The 23,412-nt window shown below is 42.0% G+C and overlaps 2 protein-coding genes across 2 annotated transcripts in view; both read right to left on the reverse strand.

Annotated features, from left to right (window-relative positions):
• vstm2l (V-set and transmembrane domain containing 2 like) overlaps positions 1–16,997 on the reverse strand; it is a 44,633-nt gene extending 27,636 nt beyond the window's left edge. Inside the window, exon 1 of the mRNA XM_004070260.4 lies at positions 16,336–16,997. Coding sequence (XP_004070308.1) covers positions 16,336–16,453 — 118 coding nt within the window. The 5' untranslated portion in view covers positions 16,454–16,997. The remainder of the gene's footprint in view (positions 1–16,335) is intronic.
• A 5,589-nt stretch (positions 16,998–22,586) lies between these two features.
• The window catches only part of ctnnbl1 (catenin beta like 1), a 50,831-nt gene continuing 50,005 nt past the window's right edge, over positions 22,587–23,412 (reverse strand). The window contains exon 16 of the mRNA XM_004070238.4: positions 22,587–22,961. Coding sequence (XP_004070286.1) covers positions 22,873–22,961 — 89 coding nt within the window. The 3' untranslated portion in view covers positions 22,587–22,872. The remainder of the gene's footprint in view (positions 22,962–23,412) is intronic.

A 23,412-nucleotide genomic window follows, 5' to 3' on the forward strand; every position in this document is an offset into this window, starting at 1 on the left:
AAAAACCCACAGACTGAACATTTTCTTGCATTTTTGGCTCTTAGAGTTTGATGCTTTTGCAGCTAAAAGATGAGAATTGGGAAGCTAAGACTTCAGCTTCTGCATGGACAATCATTTATAACTCCACTTAAAGTACCATAAATATTAGTATCTTAGTGACCTCACATAAGTATGAAGTCTTTTTTTACATTTATTTATTGACAATCCTGTTATTTTATTTGCTCACTGGTGCTTAATAGGACAATGAAGAGGATAAATTTTATTTTTCCTATGTGAAGAATACACATGTATAGTTTTAGTTTGCATTTGTAAGGTTTCCTACTTCAACCCTTGTGCTGGGTCCAGATGACCCCCCCCCCCCCCCCTTCCATTGACGTGTTCTCCCTACCATTACAAAGGTGGATAAAGGTGGAAAGATTTCATGTAATCCATGGACACCAGTGAAGATCACAAATCATTGAAGAAAAAAGGTTCAGAGCACTGTCTAGTGGGTCTAGATGACCCCACTTCCAATGGTAAAGTGCCTAGGATAGCACAAGGGTTAAAGTGTAGACCTAACTTGGTTGCTCTGAACTCTTCCAGAAGAAAAACCCTACAGAGCCAGACTTGTGAGACATTTTGAAGAAAAAAAAAGGTTGACGACAATCCTAATTTGATTTCAGCTGTACAGAGTTTGAAAACTCTTCATGCAACAGGAATAGATTTCCAGAAAATATTAGAGACCTATACTTTGTTTAAATGAAAAAGGGATCAGAGAGAATTTTAAAGAATGGGCCTCTTAGTGCTTAGTCAGGACTTCTTTTTATTTTTACTATACCAGTTTAATATTATAGTATAATTTAAATCATACCAATTTAATATACCTGTGCTAATAAGGCAGCACGATGTGCGGTATTAGTGATCAATATTGCGATGACGATATAACTTGCGATGCATGAACAAACAACAAAATTATGGAAGCATTTGTGTAGCATAAATTAAAAATAATAGTCAAAACCAGAAAGGCTTTTTCAATTTCAAAATGAAGCTTCTTTTTTTGACTCAAAAATAAAATGAAAACTCAGTACTTCAAAATGCTTTTTCATTTTCTACCTAAAAACCGCTTATTCTGCGTCATAATTAAAGTGAAAATGCAAAGAGGGGATTGCATTTTCATATCCACCCTGCAAATAATGTCGCATATTTCAATTCGATTTAGCCCGTCAACGCCCCGCCTCCCCTCTGGAATGCTAAGTTGAATTGAATTAAGGGTCTTGCCCAAGGGGCCCCACTGATTGATGTCAATTGCTCACCATCGATATGGTAATTGCCCCCAGTACCATTGTTTATTCCCCTCCGGGAATCAAACCCTGGATTCCAGCGTGGCAGCCTTGTACCTTACCAACCGAGTTACCCAGCCGCAAAATGTCAGGAAACTGAACAAATTTGGATGTAAACTGTTTTGGGTGTTTAGTCTTTAAGTGAAAGGATTCTGTATTAAGAACAAAATGTAGTAAAGCAGCGTTGTAAAGGTGCTACCCAACCTCGCCACCCCCCTTTGACCCGCCCTCACACGGTAGAACCGCTGCAAATCCGCAGGGAGACAATATCGTTGGAATTATATCATAAATAAACACAAGTCAGAGACACACAAAAGACACAACTTTGCTGAACCAAAAACAAAAAAAGTGTCATTTAACCATTTTCCCAACCAACGTCATTCTGAGTCGGGTCATGGCAGACCCCAGAAACCCCAGAGACCCCAGAGGCCAACAGAGGCCAATGAGAAGTGACACCCTGAACGGGACGCCTACATTGAAAATGATCTGTATTTTAAAGTTTTTTTGACATCTGATCTTCTTCCCAAAAACCTTCCCATTAAAGCGCTGATTCTGTTCCCTGTTAGTCCAGATTTAGCCTCCGAAGTGTTTCAGTGACACAGCAGAGCAGCAGCCCCTCGCATGGAAGACAGTGATTAGGCATAATGATGCAGGAGCTGTGAGACCAGGAGTTAGTGGATGTTTACTTTCAGCTTATTACAACTTTCCAAACAGAAGTTGCGTTTAATTTGGACTCATACAATCTCGCGTTGTGTGCTCATTATAGACGCATGGAAAGGCCGTCCTTCATTCTGTTGTGTCTTTTTCTACCGATTCAAACAATGAAGCATCCAATAAAGCTGCATGTTTGGATGCAGAGCCAAATCTTGACATTTAAGCAGATGAGTCAGGGCATATAAATACAGCAAATCGTCGAGTAAAGTACAGACTTTGGCCGTAAAATATGAATGCAAAAGAAAAAGCATCAAAATCAAGGTATCCTTTCAGAGAGATATTTATTAGATGTTCCTCTCTATTTAAGGTATTTTGAAGGATTTCAAGAATTCTTTCTGACATCTTTGTAATAAGAAACAGAAGAACTTTCAGATTTTGTGAATACTTGGGTATTAAGTGGAACCTGCTGTAATCAGAGTACTCTCACATCTATGTAGAAATCATGTTCTGGAGGCAAAGCTACCTTATCTTCTACTCACAGCAGAGGAATAGAAGACATATTTTCTTTAAGAACTCAAACCCAGAGCTGGATTTCAGACAGAGGGGGTGTAGTTTTGAAGGCCCCCAGGAATGATGGGCCATATTTTTGAACGGTCTTCTGATTACGCGTTTGATTATCCAAAGCTGTAATCAGAAGACCAATCAGAGGAGGATGCAAGCTTGTTGTCTAGGGGCCCAGACATCCCATAATCTAGCCATACTCAAACCCTGGTGTAGTTCTTCTGGAACAGCATCGCGTCTACATACATTGTCTTGTTAAACAGCTTCATTTTGCTGTGCAGTTTGCTGCACAGATACAGCAGCAGTCACTGCCATTCACGCAGCAGCAGAGCGGCTTGAACCACACCTCGACCCCAGCAGCAGATCTGACATGCTGCTGCAGACGGTCAGGGAGGCCCTTTCCATCATGACTGCATATGCAAAACTGGACTGAGTGGCCCCTTGTGTTCCAAACAGGAAGTACCCGCTGGTCCCAAAAAGCAGAAACCTCATAAAATGATAAGTTATTTATTTATGTATTCAATATAGCGACAGAGCATAATAATAAACATTTCTGTCAATATGCCAGAGTTAGCCAAAGGGCTATTTATCATCTGCAGTCCCTGGGTACATGTTAAAATCGCCCTAAAGATCAAAATAAAATTACATATTTACATAACATTACATACATATATTAAACAGTGCATTCAATAACATTAACAGTTAACCTAAAAAAAAAATTGGTGATATAAAAATCCAAAATCAGACAAATTTAAGAACATATGCACACATAAAAGACAAGACAGCCAGGATCGGTGAGAGGAGGTTTACTCAGTGTTGACAGCTCTGATTGTCAATGAGCCATTTCTTTAATTGTGTCTTGAATAAATTTTGCGTTTTGATTTCTGATAGTTACGGGTGTGAAGTTCCACTCAGTAGCACCTCTAACAGAAAAAGCAGTCTGACATAAAACGCTTTTTCTGAAGGGAACGATACAGTCTCCTCTGACTGCACTCCCAGTTCTGTTGTGATCTGCTGTCCGGATGTTACCAAACTGGTGAAGAGGCCATGAAGCCATGAAGATGAGAAGCCAACTTCAACTCCGCTGTCATCCTGTTTCACTCCTGATTGGAGAGAGTGGTTGCCATAGAAATGTAGACTGAACCGTCCGACGCGATGTTTCCGCGATGTGCGTTAATGCTGATAATGCACACTTTGAAGGACTAAAAGTTCACCTCTCACCGCTTTGTTTTTGTCCAGACGATGAAGATAAAGTTTGCTTCAGAGAAGCCAGCGCAGTGATACAGAACATTTAAGCTACCGGAACTTCTTTTTTAGTGTGGATTACCACTTTTTAATGCACACCCAGCAGCCAATCAGAATCGGACCATGGTATAAACTGAACCAATTTATGCTACGCCATTGTAAAAAAAAAAAAAAAAGATGAAATAACAATTTTTAAAAGTTTCTGCGTTTTTTTCCTTTAAGAGTTAAAAAGGACGCAGTCCTGGACCAGAATCCACGGGTCCCTTCAAAGACACAGAAACACAATTTCCACTGTTAAAGATCAAATACACAAAGTCTTCAGTGAAAGCATCAGGATGTGAACCAGATGATGTCCAATCTTTACAGATCACACCCTCCAGATTTTATTAGGTTTGTTGATTTATTGGAGGATTGGATAAACTGATCTGGAAAATAAGGTGGGAAAATGTGATTGGAACTAAAAGGAAATGTTCTTTTCTGATTTTTTGTTTTGTTTTTTTACTCTATTTTCTCGAGAAAAAGACGAAACTGAGTCTGAAAAGAATCACTGGCGTTCGACATGCGTCGTTTGGTGTTTTTCTTCACCTGAAAGTGGTTTTTATTTGAAAAGACTTGTTGCTTGAGTCTAATAAAAAAGTCAATGTGATGCAGTGAAGTGGGAAGACAGGAAGCGATGACTGTGGCGGCGGCGTGGAGGCTGGCTGAAGTCTGACAGCTTTTTATTTGTTAGTGAAACTGAGCATAAATATGACCACAAATCCAGATGTCAGGGTTCCAGGCACTTTTAAGAGGTTCATCTAAATGATGATAAACAGACAAATGAAGAGTCTTAGTGTAGATCAGATATTATAAATAAAACTTTCAAAACCTCCTTGTCTTTCAATTTTCAGGAAATAAAAGGTAATTTATTAGAAGTGAAAAATTGAAAAGCCAGTTATCCTGAGAGGAAAGTGTCTGGCCAACGCCTTCGTCGGCTCTAGATTCTCTCATCTTCTTGGCGGCTGCCACATCGGCGACACCACCGCCACATTAAGACGTGCAGAAAGACAAGACGGTGACAGAGGCAAGAGGAGGAGGAGGAGGGAGCGCCATGAATGACACACAGCTAAAGAGGCCGAAGTGAAGAAAACAAAGTGAGAACATGACTTTCACATAGCAGATTAAAGAAGAATAACAGGTGCAAAAAGTGTCACATTTAATAGGAAGACGACACATCAGGCCTCCTCCGAGACGCTGCCGAGCTGTCGCACGCCAACGTCTTCCTCCAAAAGCAGAATGAGTGGCATCTTTGTGGAGCTAATCAAAGCCGACACTGGGAATACAACTCTTCAGTTGTAATCTATTTGCAGCAGCGACTCTGAGCTTCATTTGGAGTAGATTTTATTTGCAGTGTTTGTCTTCCTGAAAGTATAATTTGGTTGAGCTAATGAGCTTGACGTGTCGCACGGCTCTGGGCAACACAGACATCGCAGCTTATCAAGGGCTCACTCTACCAACACAATACCATTACACCTAGAAAGAGGGTTTTTTTTCTCCATGCTGGTGAATTACAGCTCAGTAATGTCAGAGTAACGCTTCCGGCTCTAGGATCTTCACTGGGATGTGGCCTCGAAATGACGATGAACAATCTTGAAGGAAAGCAGCAAGGCAAACGTACCTGAGGGTTCAAGAGGAAGAAACGGACTAAAACTGGCCAACTTTATGATGATGATGTGAAGTCGTGATCCTGATGTCTAAAACGCCCTGAGATGGAACCAGGAGCTGGAACTTTGGTAGGTTCAAGCACCCTTTGACCCCAAATAAGATGGATGGGTTCCCACAAAATACAGAATGTATACCTTACTAACATTCCTAAAGATGGTAAGGTCAGACACATACAAACTAAAGTCTCAAAAAGTATTTCAATCGTAAATAAATCTAAATATATATTCGGATACAACAGTAGATATTTATTGTACTGTTCTTTAATATTACCATATTTCACCTACTGCATAGAAATTTGGGGGAATAATTACAAGAGTTCACTACATCCTCTCTTTTTACTTCAAAAACGAGCCGTCAGAATTGTACATAAAGCTGGATATCTTGATCACACAAACAATCTATTATATCAATCAAGACTTTTAAAACTGTATGATCTTGTGGATTTTTACACTGCGCAACTTTTATACAGAGCCAGTTGGAAATCGTTACCATTCAACATCCAAAGTTCTTAGAAAATGAAGGAGGAACAGACTGAGGGGATGTAGGAACTTCAAGATCAAACTGATAAGAACCACAAAGAAAAGTTTCTGTGTGTCGGTGTGTGGTACTAAACTTTGGAACGGGTTAAGTAATGAGCTCAAACAATGGGATTTTTACTAAAAAGATGAATACTAAGCATTACCACAAAAAAACAGTTTTAAAGATAAATCCCAGCAAAAGAAAACACTCAGACTCCGGATTACTAAAGGTTAATCTTGATGTTGTACAATATAAAAAACAAACAATAATGTGCAAAAAGTAATAAAAGCAGTTCAAAGCCGTTCCAGGAAGATTTAGCAAGTGGAGATTATGCTTTTACTGTAAATTTCCACTGTTTAAACCAGAGCTGGAAAGTGTTGTGGTGGCAGAAATGATCTAAATAATAATCAGCACTGGCAGAGCAGAAGGTTTTCTGCTGGGAGCTATCATCTCCACATGGTCAAAAGGTGGTTTGATAGGCGGCGCATCCTCCTCCTCGCTAATCCCCCGTCGGAGGTGACAGCTCCTCCTCTGAGCACCATTCCCCTGGACGCAGTGGCAGCTCGCTCTCAGCACTGATAGCGTATCATTTCAAAGGCAACATGGCTACGACGCCGAGCCCCCCCCGTCTTCCCCAGTCGACCTCTCTGAGCCGCCCAAACACAGAGAGCGGTTAATCTCAGCTTGGGGCCATCTCCAGCACGGCTCTTCTGTGTCGTGGAGGGAGACTCACAGTGGGTCTCTGCTATGAAAGCCCCCCTCGCTCTCTGGAGCTTTCAGGTGGCTTGCTGCTCCAGCATCCACACTCCTGCCACAAAAACCCCCACTGTACTTGCTCGTATCTTCCTTCTTCTCATCAGAAATCCCGTCGTGTGAGCTTGTGTAATGTCATGGAGGTGTATCTGTGTTTACACGTGCATTTCCTCTGGGTCTGCGGGCAAAATGGTGGCGTCCGTATCGCGAAAAAATGGCGACAGAAGTGACTTCATTAAAGCATTTTCCAAGGCTTATGTCACTCCAGTTCACTGAGACAGTCAGTGGTCCATCCATCGATGCATCCATCCATCCATCCATCCATCCATCCATCCATCCATCGATGCATCCATCCATCCATCCATCCATCCATCCATCGATGCATCCATCCATCCATCCATCCATCGATGCATCCATCCATCCATCCATCCATCCATCCATCGATGCATCCATCCATCCATCCATCCATCGATGCATCCATCCATCCATCGATGCATCCATCCATCCATCCATCCATCGATGCATCCATCCATCCATCGATGCATCCATCCATCCATCGATGCATCCATCGATGCATCCATCCATCCATCCATCCATCCATCGATGCATCCATCCATCCATCGATGCATCCATCCATCCATCCATCCATCGATGCATCCATCCATCCATTGATGCATCCATCCATCCATCGATGCATCCATCGATGCATCCATCCATCCATCCATCCATCCATCCATCGATGCATCCATCCATCCATCCATCCATCCATCCATCCATCCATCGATGCATCCATCCATCCATCCATCCATCGATGCATCCATCCATCCATCCATCCATCCATCCATCCATCCATCGATGCATCCATCCATCCATCCATCCATCCATCGATGCATCCATCCATCCATCGATGCATCCATCCATCCATCCATCCATCGATGCATCCATCCATCCATCGATGCATCCATCCATCCATCCATCCATCCATCGATGCATCCATCCATCCATCCATCCATCCATCCATCCATCGATGCATCCATCCATCCATCGATGCATCCATCCATCCATCCATCCATCCATCCATCCATCCATCCATATATCCATCCATCCATCCATCCATTCATCCATCCATCGATGCATCCATATATCCATCCATCCATCCATCCATCCATCCATCCATCCATCCATCCATCCATCCATCCATCCATCGATGCATCCATCCATCCATCGATGCATCCATCCATCCATCCATCCATCCATCCATCCATCCATATATCCATCCATCCATCCATCCATTCATCCATCCATCGATGCATCCATCCATCCATCCATCCATCCATCCATCCATCCATCCATCCATCCATCCATCCACTTGAATGAAAGGATGGACAAGAACATAAAAATCAAAATATTTCTTTAATGTTTAAAACCAAAAGAGAATCACGGAGTAGATTGTGTGCTTGACAAATTTTACGAACCCAATATTTACATTTTTTACAAATACCTATCATTTAAATATCTGGATTAGGAACTTCAATGAATTAAAGATGTTCAGGAAGCTGGGAACTGCATCGATAACAAAACCAGAATGCTCTCATCCAATCAGAGTTCCTCTTTTCCGGAGCTCCAAAGCTTTCATCGGTTCACTTCAGAGGAAAATGAAAGTTTGAAGTGACTGCACTGTTAAATCAAAGAGAACTAAAAAGTGACGTCTTTCCAGTTTCACCCATTTTTCTAAATGACGGCTGATGGAGGGTTCTCCGGCTCTCTGCCTCTCTGGGGCAGAGCTGGAAGAAACGGGGGGCTGGCCGAGGGCGGGGGTGTTTGCGGTGCATAAATAATGGAAGCGCCTCAGAAAAAAACATGTTTTGAGTGTAAAGGCCTTCTCCCTGCGAGCCGCACGAAACACATTCCAGAAATCCTCCAGGTCCATTCCTGGGATTTGCTGGAAGACACGGCTTGATTTTGAAGGACAAACCCGGAGTCAACGGACTTCTCCCTACAGAGCAGCCAGATTCATTTTCCTCATCATATGAGGTCTTTAGGAGACCGTTGCCATGGTGAGGCACTGGCAGGTTACAGGAGGACAGGTGTGCCAAGCAACTGAAGAAACCTATTATTTTTAAAAATGTAAAAAAAAAAAAAAAGCCTGTTTCAATTTTCCCAGTGACTCTGAAGCTCAGGTGATGAAGCCTGTGTGTGTGTGTGTGGGGGGGGGGGGGGGCAGTATTGTAGGAGGTAACTCGCTGAAATTAAAGCTCTTAATCTGCAATCCAACAAATGAAGACTTTGAGGGGACCGCAAAAAGACCTCTGGATTCATTAACTTGCACTTTTTTTGTGTTTAAAATGTTTATTTTCTGAGTAGTTTTTGCATTTTTTAAGGACTGGTCTGTTTTTTTTGTTTTGTTTTTTAACTCAGCTCAGTTGTTCAGGTATAGAAGTTTTTTTTTTTAGTCTAATCCAAAGATCCGATCCATGATATCTGACCGGTGATGAACACCCAGCCTCTTGTGGCCTTGGATGCTGCTCAGAATGAATTAATTTTTCAGAGTGAAGACAGTTTACTGAGAAGGTGGTTTTAAACTGATATGTTTGTGACAGGAAACAATCAGGGTTTCAGAAAAAGAAGCAGAACTTGTACCTCGGTTTTTATATTAACCATGTGTCGACCCATAAAGAAAAGCGAAGAAAAATAAGACAAAGTTCAACCTTAGAAGGAATATTAATTGAGTTTCTTCAAAATTTAAGTTTAGACTGAAGAAGTTAAGTCAAGATACAATCACTCAACTTCAAGACAACACAACCTGGATGAAGGAGAACCTTCAAATGACAAAACATTTAGATTTACTAAACAAAAGCCAGTTCATATCCTGGAGTTCTGTATTTTAAGCACATCCGTATGCAATTTTAAACAATTTTCCAACACTTTGAATTGAATGAAGACAGTTTTCATTGGAGTGAATTTCCTAGGAGGTTTCTGACCCCAAAGAAGCTGCCAACAACATGAAATGAAGAGCTTCATCTCCGACTCCACAGGCCTCTGCTGGGATGTTGAGCTTCAAATAAATCTGTGGAAACTGTTTCTTCTCCAAAAACCTCATTGTTTGCAGGGCAGTTCTCTGAACAAACCTGTTGGAACAGCCAGAGGAGACCAAGGTGGAGAGGCTGGATCCTGATTGGTGGCAAAAGTTCGAGACGGACCATCGGCACAAACCCAACACAGACGCTAAAAGTCTCCCTTAAACTTAAGCTCCATAAAGCTCAGAAATGTTTAATCCAACAAAAAACTTCTATTTGATCAATTCTCCAGGTCAAGTGAGAAAAAAGGTCAAACTGCCATGATTTGCTTTATTTTCTATCTGAGAAAAGTCTAACCTGAAACGGAGAGTTGTTTAAGTGGCTTGTTCGCTTTTTCCCCGACAGAGGAGGAAAGAGGACGGAGGGACCAAAGACGAGGAGAATCAGTGCAGGAAAGGCAGCGAGCAGGAGGAGGAGGTGAAGACGCAGACAGACATCTGTTTCTGGGTTTCATCCGTTCCCACTGCGGGGAACTCAAACTGAATCCACAGACGCAGCTTTCACAAACATCATCTCTGGATGATTTTGTTGAGCTTGTGGAGCAGAAATATGAACAGAATCAAGGAGGAAAACGGTGAACTTTATAGCCAAAATGAACGGTTGTTCCTGAAATCTGGTCAGATATTTCCACGGACATTGAATTTTTTTAAATAAGTTTCATCCGTTATTCCGTTGGAGATGTTTCATTGTTAGCTCACACATTTATCAGAAAAAAGCACAACATAGATGAGATTTCAGGGCGACTCTACACCTGATAGTTGATCTTTTTGTAACTTCACACCAACTGCAGGTGAGGATTTAGGAACAACTTCAACTCCGCTGTCATCCTGTTTCTGAATGAAGAACATTTTCTGGAGTCGGATCGAGATTAGCCAGGAAACAAAAAAGTCCTGAGAACGTGATCAAATCTACGCAGGAACGTGTGTAGAAAAGTACAGAAAAGCACCGTAACTGTGAAGCAGAGAAGGAGAAATTCTTCAGCGGCGATGAAGGAAACCGTCCCAGACTACAGGTCACAAGGAGACTTCCCTGAACTTCAGGCTGGACGTTGAGGACCTCTCTCCGGCTAAGAATGACTGATCTGGGACCGCAGATACATAACATTCCCCTCTTCGCCTGTCGTCTTTCTCCTCCTCCTCCTCCTCCTCCTCCACCCACACTGTGAGAAACTGCCAACAGATGAATCCTACCAAGTGTTTTCCTGTGAGAAACGTCTGTCTTTGAGTCTGAGGGTTTTCTGCTTTGATGGCAACGCTGGCAGCAATGTGTCTGATAGAAGATAAGCAACACTCCTGCAGACGTTCCCCGGCATCATCATCATCATCATCCTCCTCCTCCTCCTCCTGCTGCTGCTGCCGCACAGGACAGAGTCTCTCCTTCGTCTTCAAGATCCAAATTCCCAGAATGTCCTGGTGCACTTGAATTTCTCCAACCCTCTTATGCATCTGCAGCTTGGATGACAGGTTCTGCCGGTGGGTTTCAGTCACAGAAGAGCATCTGAGAGGAAGCGGGCTTCAGAACATGAAGGTAAGAGCAGAACAAAACCCGTCTCCCCTCCCCACAAACACCTCCACTGAAGAAAACAAAGCACAGAAGAGGCAGACGGCGCTTGAGGAAAAAGACAGAGGGAGTCCTTGACTGCCGGCTGACCCCGCAGCGCGCTCCTGCCGATTATGAAGAGAGCGCAGCGAACGGCGGAGGGAGAGGAGGGGGATTGCAGTCGACGGTGACAGGCGAGGAAGAGGAGAAAATGATGAAGGACACGAGAGGTCTGAGACCGCGTTGTCAAACGAGGAGGCCGACGCGGAAAGAGCTGTCATGTTTCGACAGAAATCGGAAGGACGTGTGAGATTTAACCACTCAGCAGCATTATGGGTTCCTCCAGCAGCCGAGCGCCTTTCAGACAGCTGGAGGGACTTTAATTGCTCTGTAAATAAATCACTCATTTACATTTTTTACTCAATGGCCTTTTCTACAGGAAGCAGAAAATCAGACGCATCCAGTGAGCAGCTGAACTCCGAGATTCAATCCAATTTCTAAAACTGGGAAAGGTATTGTCTCACTCGGATGGAGCCTGAAATATCAGAATTAGGGTTTCAATATTTAAACAAGCACACATTTATTAGGATTGGGCTTGTTCCACCTGTCTCTGCCTTCCAGCAGGTGAAGCACCTCAACGTGGGCTTGGAACTCGGATCAGCTGTTTGGAGGTCTTTGGGAACATTGCTGTTCCACCATGCAGGTCTGATGGTCAGAAAGCAAACCTAAAGTGTTTTTGTGAGGAAACGTTGTCTGAAAACGGACTGTAAAGAAATGAACGGAAAATGTTTGCCAAGAAATTGACAAACAAAAAAAATTCACACACTCTTTTAGTTACTGTGCAGAGAATCCGTGTTTTTAACTGAAAATAGAAATGAGGGATTTGCTTTGTCAAAATCTGTTATTTTTAAATCTTTCTGTCAAAAAAAGATCATATCTGCTCTATAAATGTTTTTATTGCGCTCATTTAACTTATAGTAGATGAAAATTGTTAGATAGGGGATATCGAACACTTTAAAAACGAATCGTTTTTAAATAATCTTCACAAAAAATCATTTCAGATCATCTCTAAGAGTTTTCTGTCAGATTTGTTTAATCTGATTTGTTTCAGAATTTGTTTAATCTGATTATTGAGCAACAGCGCTTTGTTATGCCGACCCTGTAGTGTTTGTGTTCATTCAACAACTGAAGTTTATCCTGATCCTCAGCAATGACAGCTCCATTCTGTTCTCTCCCAAATGTTTGCTGAACAATTTTAGGTGAGTTAAAACCTAAAAGGTTGCATTTTTGTTTGACTCATTTATGTCTTTTATGGCATTAATTCATAACCAGCTGAGGGCATTTTTAAAAGAAATACAGAATCGGACAAAAGATTTAAAAGAAATTCACCAAAACAGTTTCCAGCTCCGCCTCTTTCCATACTTACAACTGTAAAAGCAGATCTTCCATAACACCTTTAAGGGAATAACTTACTTTAAGTGCAAACAAGTGATGTTTAGTGCAGCTAAGACTAAATGAAAAAGTCCAAAAGGGCAATAAAGTCTGATGGATCCTCCAAAAAAACTCTGATGCCACACAGAAGCAGCAAAGTTTCACATTTCAGCCTCCAGCTGAAAACTAGACTCAGAAAAACAACAAACGTAAAACACAGCTAGAAACACAGACGCTTAAACATTTTCAACAAAATACAACTTAAAACCCTTTAAGCTCAGTTCAGCAAAACATTGCAATCTGGAACCAGTTGAAGAAAAATAATTTCCAGTTGTTCTTGGGAATAAATGGCTGCACTCCCAGAGAAGCAAAGAGACAACGACTGTTTGAAACAAAGAAACTGATCAAGTCCCAATGAGGCAGCAAAACGCAGACAGAGTTTATGACCATGTGAATGTTTTCTGTCATGTGATCCTGCTGAACAGCCACAGTCAAACTAAAGGCCAGTTTCCATCCAGGCGTGAACACAAACCCGATGCACACAAACATCGGAAAGACCGGCCAACCTTACGGATCCGTACGTCAGATGGGATGCAGATCGCTTTGGTAGCACGTCTGAACCCAAAGTGCAAACTGGCTCCACCAAACCCGATGCAACGAAAGCCAAAAACAACATCTGGCGTCAAGATTTACGATAATTGAAGCCGACGTTAAGGATTTCTTCCCCATTTTTCCAAAGTGGCATTTTTTTCTAGATTGCTTAGCTACAGTGATTCTGAAAAATAAAAGACCAGGGTTGACTTTTCAAGCTGGAGCAGTTTATCCGCATCAGACTTCAGGTGAGCGTTCATACCTGTCCGACTGAAGTGGAATATCTCTGGTCCGGCCAAACAGTCTCAGTGTGAAGCTTCATTTGAACACAAAAGTCTCAAACGTTTTTTCACGTTATTTTCAATCAAAGCCAGTTCCTCACATCAGTAGATCTCGGTATTTTCAGGCCCTAGCGTTCCATGGCCACACCTTTAACACCGCCTGACCTTTTCCTGTTGCACTCTTCTTGGTTTTCATGGCAGCAGTCACAGGACCGCATTGATTACCACAAATCTAAAGTTTCTTGTCTCTTTTCAGCCTCGTGTTTCGGTGCAAAACAGCGTTTCCTTTGCTGCTTCATCCGTCAATCAACCTCCTTTCAAGCAGATTTGCAACCACCACTTGGTGAGTTTTTCAGGACATTGCGGCGATCATGTAAAGATCCCCACCGTCATGTCGGAGCACCGGCTGCCATCTCACAGGAGCGGCGAGAGCATGGAGAGCAGCAGGCGGGACATTTGGCGTCTGATCCAGTGGAATAACACCAGTAAACCCCACAATCTGCTGATGCTTGTCACTCAGGCTGCTTTGGCCACTCTGAGATATTTAACAGTCTAATAACAACAGTGGGATTGTGGCATTGTCTCAAGGCTTAAGTGTGTTTGGAGTCCTCCTCCTCCTCCTCCCAGCTTCAATTATGGAAGCATCTTCTGAAAAAGCCATTTAAGCTGAGAGGACAGGAAGCTTCAGCACAGTGGACTCCGGCTGCATCTGGGCTGGTTTGGGATTTAAACCTGCGCATCCAGCCACCTAATTCCTCTCCAGTTCATCAAAAGTGATGAGGAGCAGCCCTGATTGAAGCTCCAGATGCGGTCCAGCGGCCCGCAAAGATGCCCAGTGACGTGTAAATTAGAAAAAAATGGTTTAAATCCAGTCTCAGATTGGGGGGGGGGGGGGGGGGGGTTTAGAACTGAGCTGAATTCTGTGGGATGTCAGAGATAAGATGAATCTCTTTCAGAGAATGTAGTGATGGGACCGGATCAACTGTTAGTTTTGCCTCCGTTTTTTTTCTTCTTCTTTCACCAACTTTGAGTGTTCCTGTTTGGCAAAATGGCTCATTTACCCTTAATTGATCAATTAAAGCGATTGATTGTCTGGAATAATTGCCTTACTTTCTCTTAATTAGAAGTTAATTGAAAAGTATCGGTGACTTAAACAGCATTAGGGCCGGTGAAACAAGGAGAATCACAGCGATTGGTCAAGTTAAAGATGTGGCGCTTTGGATGTTTTTAGCAGATCATTAACATTTTTCTCTGCAACAAACGGAAAAACAAAATCTGACGGTTTGGGCTCATAAACCACCAACAATAGGCCAGATTCTCATGCAGTTCCAGGAAACAATGAAACTTTCCATGAGATGTCACTGTGTCTCTGGTGGGATTTAACCCAGAATTCATCAGGCATGAAGAAAAAAGCAGAAAAACTGAAAGCAGCACCTTAGTTAAAGTTGGTCTTTTGTCATTCTTCACACTAAAACATCACTGTTCAAGAACAGAAAGTCCAAAAGCAGACGACTCTACAGCCTTTACAGAAAAATGACTGAGTATTTTAAAAAGGAAATAAGGACTATGATGACATTTTGACCTTCTGGACAATCTGATGGACATTGGGAATCAAAAGTATTAGAAGGACTCCACCGCCATAAGAAATGATGAGAAGGACAAACATCCACACTGCTGCTCACTAACAGAACAAAGACGACTGACTGTGAGTCAGAGCTGATGTAACACCACGGCTGAAGAGGCGAGGAAGGTCAGGGGTCAGCAGGCTGCAGGCAAAACGGATTCATCGTGACTCAAGAAAAAACGAGGACGGGTTTTGGACAAAAATAAAAAACTCTTGAGGTGAGCTCAACAATAATGAGGAATCTTTTTGAAATCATCCAATCTGCATTTCACCTCCACTAAGAAGGCTGGAAGGTTCCTGACCTTTCTGATCTTAACCTAGGATTTTCGGTTGTTCATAAAATGGATTTCGAATCTCCTTTTCCAACCATGGACGACTGCAGAAGAGGCCAAACAAGTGGATGTGTTCCTAGTGGTGCAATCCGAGCCTCACGAGAAGAGAAAGAGCCTCTCCCCCCCTGCAGTGAACTCCTATGACGAGGTTTCTGATCACTAAAACGCCCTCAGATGACAGCCTGCTATGAGGAACCACAAAGGGATTTTTGGAGCAAAATGATGGACAGAATTTGTTTCTCCTAAATCTGAGAGCCGACTCTGCCTGCCTGACACCTGTGAAGCTCTGCAGGATCAGCCAGGAAACAGAGTTTTTCTGATGCAGCCAATGATGAACACTTGGAGAAGCTTCAGGTGGATCACTCTTTCCACTGACATCACCAGCTGATGTGGACAACAGGAGGATGAGGAGCAGCGGTGAAGGCTTCAGCTCTTCTCTGGGGGGCTGTCTCAGCATCCACCCCCCAACCGAACAAACCTCCTGAGCTTACATTTAAAGGATAACTTTGCGGCGGGCAGACTCGTTTTACGCACAAAAACCACTTTATTGTCGCGCTAAAAATCCGCGTTAGCGTTGATGTGGCTCAGAAGGCGCGCGCGCGCTGCGCTCTTTGTTGCATGAGCGCAGATGGAAGAATTATCTGTACCGTCGTCCCCCCCTCCACCCCCGAAAAGCTGCGTGCCAGAGGCGGGTCGGACACTCACCGCTCCCGGAGGGCTGGTTCGCCACGTCGTGGTGTCCAGCTTGCCTGGTGGAGACACTAAGTTGCAGATAAAGTCCCAGGTAATGTAAAGTCCCCAGCAGCACCCTGAACGCCCCCATGTCTCCTTTAGTTGGCTCTGGATTCTTGCCTCCTCCTGTTTACATGGGGTGCAGTGCGCGTGGAGAGAGGTGCGTTTCTAAATCTCCTTCCTTTTTCTTTCTTCTCGCATCCAGCTGAAGGGTCCGACTGAGCGGCGCGGTGTGCGTGCGTGCGCGCGCAGCAGCCTGACTGACTCACCGCGATCAACCGGCGCTACATGCGGCGGAAGGAGACGCCCCTGTAAGACAGTGGCGCGGCTTGCACAGCGAACATCCACGATGAGAGGAGTGATATGAGACCCGTCCACCGCCCATGTCAAAGACGTGATCGACACCGTTTGTGAGGGAAAAGTTCCAACTCCAACATTTAGTAAGAAAGGTCTTTAATGAAACGTTAAAGCTTCAAAACTTAGAAATTATATTTTAGAATAAAGCCTGAGCTGTGAGGCTTCATGTTGGAGACTCAAAGCTCTCCAACCCTCAGACTAAAGTTCTTCTGAAGGATGGATGGAGGATGAAGAATAGAGGATGAAGACTGTGGGGGTCATGGGTCATATGTTTTAACGGAGGGAGTGGGAAGGGTAAAAAGATGGGTTGGGTTTTCACTGTAACATTGTGTGTTTTCAGTTTTTAATGTTAAAGCGCTTCGAGCTCCGCAACTGCGTGAGAAGCGCTGTTTTATAAATAAAGTTTAATTGATTGATTGAAGAATGGAGGATGGAGTTTCCACCCTGATCCTCAGGCCGCGCGGTCGCTGTCCATGGTGCTGAAAGTCTGAACGGCAGAAAATCACAGCACGCAGAAACTCGTACGTTTTTTTAAATCACGTAAAACCAGATATTGACATTGTAATTGTCTTTAAAACTAGCCGCTAGTTGACAACAAGCTGATAGTTTATAGTTTTATGTTTTTCAGAATAGCTTAACTTTTGTTTTTCAAGACATACAGAGGTGTTAAATGACACAATATGAACTCAAAGTCACTACATATTTATTTATATGCTATATGAGCTTCAGAAATACTTAACTAATAACAGATGTGTTATGTTTCCTGTTTTTATTGATCATGCATTCTCAAGAAATGGAGAATCCCCCATCTAGTTTCAGAATAAAAAAGTTATTTCATTTTTGAAACTATTTATCAAATATTATGGGTAAACTTTACCTCTAAAGGGAAGATAGTCACGTGATGTTCTATTTTTAAGTTATTTAATATCACTCAGTCTTTATTGCTGTTTGGAGAGCAAACACTTTTAATGGGAGGAGTAATATCTAACCTAAAGGACTCCTTCGGAGGAAAACGGTAAGTAACACAAATCTATCACATACATGTTTTTAAAAATATTTGTAATTCAGTCAGATGCGAACAGAAACAAAGGTGAGGTTCCTAGATTTAAGTCAAAAACATTTAAACATTTAGATTTTCTTTAATGAGAATAGAGTTTCATGTTCTCATTTTTTTAAGAGAACTTCAATGTGATCTCTAGGAATTTATGTTTTGTTTAGCTTTGGAAAAAACTTGTCAAAACCTGGAGAAACTGTTATTAAAGTCAGAACAGTCAGTCCATTAGAATGAAACATTAACAAGCAGCCCCATAAATATACTTTTATCTTCATTTGAGTCTTCAACTTTTAGTTAAAAACACAGTTACTTTATTTCTAGTTTTTTGTTGTTATTGTATATTTCACTGTGAGAATTATTGTTACACAAAACTGTGATAAAAATGGAATACATTTGAAATACAATTTACTTAATCTTACTTGTATCATTATTTCAGAAATACTTTTACCAGAGTAATATTTTTTGACATGCCGTGACTTTTATTTGAGTGCAGCCTTTCAGTTTCTCCACCTGCCTCTGTATGTTGGTCATTAAACAACAACAAGATTATGTTCTGAGGCCATTTAACAGCTAGTCTGAATACAAAAACAGACATGATTTGTTCCACTACAACTTTATTTATAAGGTAAGTTTAAAAACAACAACGTGAATCCAATTTGTGATAGTAAAATAAAATATGTGAGGATACAAACACATTTATGAATATCGGGAGAAAACCATAAGAAGTTAAAATGAATCAAAAAGAGAAAACATGAAAGCGGAACAGACACACGTGTCTTTTAGAGTTTTAATGTGTTGCTAACAACAATTGAGATTCGAACATACTTCAGAGGATGAACCCTAAAAACGGATCTAGGATGTATAGATCCATAGATCTCATCAAAGCCGTTTCCAGCCCACAGCTCAAACCCTGTACCTAAACCTAAATAGGCTTCAGCAGCAATAGCTTCTTGTTTTCGCTCTGGGGTTCATTTACATCAGCTAACGCTGAGCATTCATGTTTATTTTGTTTATTTTGTTTATTTATTTGGAGCCCCATTAGCTTCCACAAAGTGGTCGCTAGTCTTCCTGGGGTCCATACACAAAAAATACATACATTTTACCAATTTCACAAAAACCAAAACTGATTTCAGAAAATACAGTGACTAATTCATCATATTTACCTTAAAAGCTTCACATGTTAAAATAAGTTAAAACAATTTCATTTTTATACCAGCATATCAAAACACATAGCAACATAACCTCAACAATAATACATAGCATATCATTCAAATTGTTAGTTATTGTAAGTGGTCCATTTAAAATCTTTTTGAAATGATATTTGTTACTAATAAGCCTTGTCCTTACAGACACTTGATTCCATGCAACAGAAGATCTAAACAGCACTGTTCTTCTCATATAGTTAGATCTTGAAAAAGGAACAATCAAATCACCAGAGCTGACCTGACGAGTTTGATATTGGTGACAATACCCACTGTATAAAACTTTGTTTACCAAATATTGTGGACATTTTTTAAAAATGACATTGTGCATTAAGCATTGAAGACTGAGTTGTACTTTGTCTTTTACCATCAACCAACCTAAAATGGTGTGCATCTCGTTCACATTGGTCCAAAAAGAGCAACCAAGAGCCACCCTGGCAGCTCGATTTTGGGCAAGTTGTAATTTTTTTAGATGCCCCTGTGTCGCACTAGACCAAATGACTGGGCAATACTCCAGATGTGACAAAACCAAAGACTGTACAACTGTCCTCATGACTGAAGGTGGACAATATTGCGCACACCTCCGAGCCAGGGCGATTCCTCTGCCCATCTTGGATACTATATGATTAATCTGATCTGTCCAAGAGAGCTGATCATCTAATTTGATGCCCAGAAGCTTGGTTTTAGTCACTTGTTCAACTAAACTATTGTCAATCCTCAAATTCAGGTAACATGGTGCATTCAATAAATATTTTGTACCGAAAACGATGCATTTTGTTTTAGATGTATTAAGAACCAATTTATTCAACTTAACCCAATTGGTGACTAAATTAAGTTGATTCTGTAGGGCTGTATTGAGCTCTGGCCCAGTAGTAGATGCACAGAATAAAGTTGCATCATCTGCTCTGCATGTCTTTGCATCCTAAGCACATAAACAGGAACGCATGAAAAAATTCAAAGGGAGTAAATAAATAAAATGCAAAAAACAGTTTAAATTTCGATACAAGGCAGCAGCATCTTGATGATTAGGGAGGAAGTGATGCCATTTTCTCCAGTGAGGGTCATTAAAATACACTTATTAGCAAATGTGCATCAGAGCCGTTCTGCTGGGCCCATGCACAACAATCAGGGGGACGTTTAAGTGTTTTGGGCAGCGGGGAAGGAGATCCTTCATACATTTCCAGCAGCAGAGCCCAGCTTCTGCTTGGACCAGCTGTACTGCGGCACTCGCATAACAGCTTTGTTTTGAGTAATTGCGTCTGAGAAGTTATTTACTGTTAACGTGTGAATTATTATAAGGGAGGCGCTGCTAATGACTTCCCAGGAAAAAAGCTATTTAGTACATGTCTGTGTGGACATGAAATGCTTTAATTTTTCAGGATTGATAGATGTTATTTAATGTTCCTCTCATATTTGAAATCCTCTCATTTCTATTAGAATTTAGTGATTATTGGTACCGTCTGTGTAAAATATTTTCCTCAGTTTTTACGAGTAGCATGCGTTAAACCGCCATTCCTTGTTTCATCCACTGCTTTTCCTGCTTGTTATGGGTAGAAAAATGCCTGAATAATGTTCATAATGTTCTATTTTTTTCACGTCTACTCATTTATTCTTCAAAAATCCAGCAGCAAAGTTGATTAAAAGTGTATTTTTTTCTGACTGTGTTGCTGTGAAACTGCCCGACTGTCAGATCCAAAGTGAGCCGGGACTTTCAAAATAAAAAAAATGCAACAGTTGAGTCTTAATTTCAGGCTGTGTTCACATTAAAGCTCTAAGTTGCTCATTTTATGCACTTCATCGGTTCCTGTTGTCACTATCCATAACAGTACCTTCTCCTATCCGTCTCCTCCAAAGGAGATGAGCCCAGCAGCACAGCGGTGTGCAGTGTTTGCACTCAGTCATTTGGAAAATACAATTATTCTCCTTCCCCTCGGCTGTGAAATTGCTGTACAGCCGCTGTTAAACATGCTGCAGTCATAATCACTGATAAGAGAGGCATGGGGACGCGCCTCCTCTGCCAATACAATATGCAAAAGACATCCGACTGTTCCACGCGTCTCGTTACAGACAGATGCCAAAGGTTGGAAAGACGCTCAGGAAAGTGTCTGAAAAAAAAAGAGACACTCCCTTCCAGCCCTGATCATGGCCCACATTCAGAGGGGACTCCAATGAAAGCCCGGCGATGCAGCAGCCTCTGACTCAAAGGGAACACATAATTGGTGCTGGACTTCAGAACTGGGGATGTTTTTTCACGTTTGACCTTCGTGTCACCTCTATGGGTGGATTCGGACTGAGGAAACTCAGGGGGAACCGAAGCTCAGTCCGAACAGACAGAAACCACCTCCAAAGACGGGTCAGAGAGCGGTTCCTGGACCACTTGGGTGTAATCAGACTGAAAATGTGTTCCGGATTATCGGGGAAAACGAACTCTGGTTCACTTTAAGGGAACCAAATGTGTCAAGTTTGAACAAACACAATGATTTGTTTTACAACAGAAAGAAAAGGAAAAAAAATTCAGCACAAAAATGTATTTTTTACCGTTTATACTTCATTGAATAAAAATAGGAAGAAAACAACAAAAAACAAATTTTATGGGCAAATGTTGTGATCAACAGCAGGAAATCCGTTTGCCCTGGAGGTCACAGAAAGGCGTGACAAGAATAAAAATGTTCCCTTACAGACGTTTGTTACCATAGTGCCGTTGAGCAAAACAGGAAAGATACTCAGCCACTCACCAAGCACAGGTTAAGTTATTTTATTTTTTACTGACAGTTTGCATCTTCTTTAATAAATAAAAAGGAAAAATGGATTGATGAGTGAATTCTAGAGATTGATGGATGAAGTTGGATTGTTAAAATCCACCAACAATTTATGCGCACTAAAAACTCCTCAGCTGAAAATATTCTGTTTTCTTTTCCATTTCTATCTCATTGCTGTTTTCTTTTGCACTGACACGTCTCACCTGTGGATTCCTCTGCAAAAACAATGACTGAAATGACAATAAACAAAGGTCAAAAACTCAGGAAAAAAAAAAAAAACATCATAAACCAAATAAACAAAACTGTATTGGTCCGAAAAGGAACCCAAAAATCCATCCCAACTTGAATAACCCAAGAAAAGGGTTGAAGAAATAACCCAAGCGTTTTAGAAGTGTGTGGTTCCGACACCTTGATCACTTCATTTTTCTCGTTTTTTCTGTAGCAGTTCTACATTTTTTCAGTTGCAGGACTGACCTTGTGCCTGAAGGGTTTGAACCTTTGGGGCTGGATGGAGTCCTGCACCTGCAGCAAAAAACTGAATTCATGAATTAGTCTGACTGCACACCGAGGAAAACAAAAAGACACTAATTTAATTTTTTTAAAGACTGAAGCAGCTCCTTTTCGGTTCTTTCTTTAGCACGTTGTGCCATGCACATCCCTAAAGAGAGTAAAAACTCACTGAAGCTCCAGGCAGAAGCCAGGGATAAAAAGAAAACAGCCAGGCAAACTCCACGCGAAGCCTGACAACGTAAAGAAAAAAAGTTGGGAGCTCCTGGAAGCTGGCGAGGCCGTCCGTGAGCTGCTCTTTCTGCAGCACTCCAGCAAACAGCAAGGAAAGCAAACACCATCGGGATTTTGTTACCAAACCCTTTAATAGAAAATAGTTTACACCTAATCCAAAGCAGGTCTAAGAAAAATGCAGATCTTTGCCCAAAGCTCGGCTGCAGGAGGGACGACAGAAACATCTCTGCTGCAGCTGTGCTCTGTCATTCCACTCTTTCACAGTCTTCCTCATATTTAACTGGTTTGATGGACAGTTTTCTCTTCATACATGAAACTCAAAGAAAGCAACAAACTCCTCTACAAAAATGATATTTCTGAGTGAGGGTCACTCCAAAGTCTAAAGATCTAAAGGACTTCAGAAGTTCTCCGCCAGTTCCACGATCCTCTTGCGTTCAGTTTCTTTGAACTCTTCCGTCTTTCCGTCCCCTAAGCTCTCAGCGTACTCTGAAAAGAAAAAAAGAAAAAGAAGAGAATGCCTTTTACTACAGCCAAAGGGGCTGAACGTCCTAAATATCACAACAGGAAAACAAACATCAACAGTTCTGTTTGTGAGACGGTCCAGTCACTGCAGGTTCTGACATCATAGAACCACCATCATCCCCCAAGAACACCTCCAACTTCCTGTTCATGGATGATCCTGCTCCACCACACGGGGCCAGAATAGTCACAGCTGGACTTCAGGAAGTGGGCGTGTCTCACACAGTACGCCCAGCAATGACCTCTGACCTGAACCCCATAGAGCAGGTCTGGGACCAGCTGACCAGATGATCGTGACCTGGTAGAACTGCAGGTGGATCTTGTGCCTCAGAACATCATCATGAGGCCGGTGAGGAGCAGCAGACGCCGCCGCCGTCAAGCTGTCATTGCAGCAAATGCTGGAAATACTCGCTATTGA

The sequence above is a fragment of the Oryzias latipes genome, chromosome 7 (genome assembly GCF_002234675.1).
Source record: "Oryzias latipes chromosome 7, ASM223467v1".
NCBI lineage: Eukaryota > Metazoa > Chordata > Actinopteri > Beloniformes > Adrianichthyidae > Oryzias > Oryzias latipes.